General features: G+C 47.0%; 1 protein-coding gene across 1 annotated transcript in view; it reads right to left on the bottom strand.

Annotated features, from left to right (window-relative positions):
* LOC103386871 (calcineurin subunit B type 1) overlaps positions 1-1,011 on the bottom strand; it is an 18,388-nt gene continuing 17,377 nt past the window's right edge. Inside the window, exon 6 of the mRNA XM_008321300.3 lies at positions 1-110. Within this exon, the coding sequence (XP_008319522.1) occupies positions 63-110 (48 nt within the window). The 3' untranslated portion in view covers positions 1-62. The remainder of the gene's footprint in view (positions 111-1,011) is intronic.

The raw sequence follows: 1,011 nt of genomic DNA, 5'->3' as shown, positions 1-1,011 counted from the left end.
GGGGGTGGGGGTGGGGGTGGACGGCAGGGTGAGGAGGGAGGGCATCGGGCGGAGGAGAACTCTCACACGTCCACCACCATCTTTTTGTGTATATCGAGACCACCAACCACCTGGAGACAGAGAGACAGAGAGAAACAGATTATTACTACAGAGAAACAACCGTTTACACTGTGATTCACACTTCCATTCACACTCACATTCAAGCCCATGATCCAGTCAGGGTGAACAATTAACCTAAACCTGCAGAAGAAATACAAGAATCTAGCGACACAAAACGCATCACGATACAGGGGCAACGATACGATATATTGCGATACTTTTGGCACGACAATAGACAAAAGAGCAACAAAACACCATCGTCCACCTCCTTCTTTACTACATCCATCAATCTCATCTGGCTTCCTTCCCTCCTCTTCCTCCTCTTCCTCTCAGCTACATCTCTAACCACATCTCCTCAGGATATTGACCCACATGGACACACTGTCCAACCTCAGCAGTCCTGCCGGTCAGATCTGCCTCCTCAGTGTAGTGAAAGTGTAAGAACTACAGCCAGCCGCGAGACAAAATCCTATTTTTACATTTCCTATTTTTACTCACTTTGATTGGACTTCCTTACAAGTGAAGACAGCGATAGTGCCACAGCTGTCCTCTTTGAAGTGTTTGAAAAGCGCTGCAGTGTAAAAATAAAGAGGGAATATTCTCCTGTGCCATTCTGAGAATACACTCTAACAAGGACAAAAGCTTTTTTAGTTCAAGGCTCCGGAGATGCAGCCGTCACATGTGAGAGCCTCGTGTCTGTCGGGGTTCAAACTGCTTCTTTTTCTTTTTCCAAAATGTCTCCGAGCGGACGAACGGTATCGACTGGGAACCATCGAGACGATCGGGGAGAGTGGACGGAATATTTACAGGAAGAAAAGGACTGTGACGTCAACACTGAATGTTTTAGGGCGCTGTGTGAAGTTGGTGTGACAGAAGAATAGCAGCAGAGACAGAGAAGTTCATGTCTCAGGT

Source organism: Cynoglossus semilaevis, chromosome 12, assembly GCF_000523025.1.
Source record: "Cynoglossus semilaevis isolate Cse_v1.0 chromosome 12, Cse_v1.0, whole genome shotgun sequence".
Taxonomy (NCBI): domain Eukaryota; kingdom Metazoa; phylum Chordata; class Actinopteri; order Pleuronectiformes; family Cynoglossidae; genus Cynoglossus; species Cynoglossus semilaevis.
Note: the sequence above shows the minus strand (reverse complement) of the source record. Positions and strands in the feature narration are given on the sequence as shown.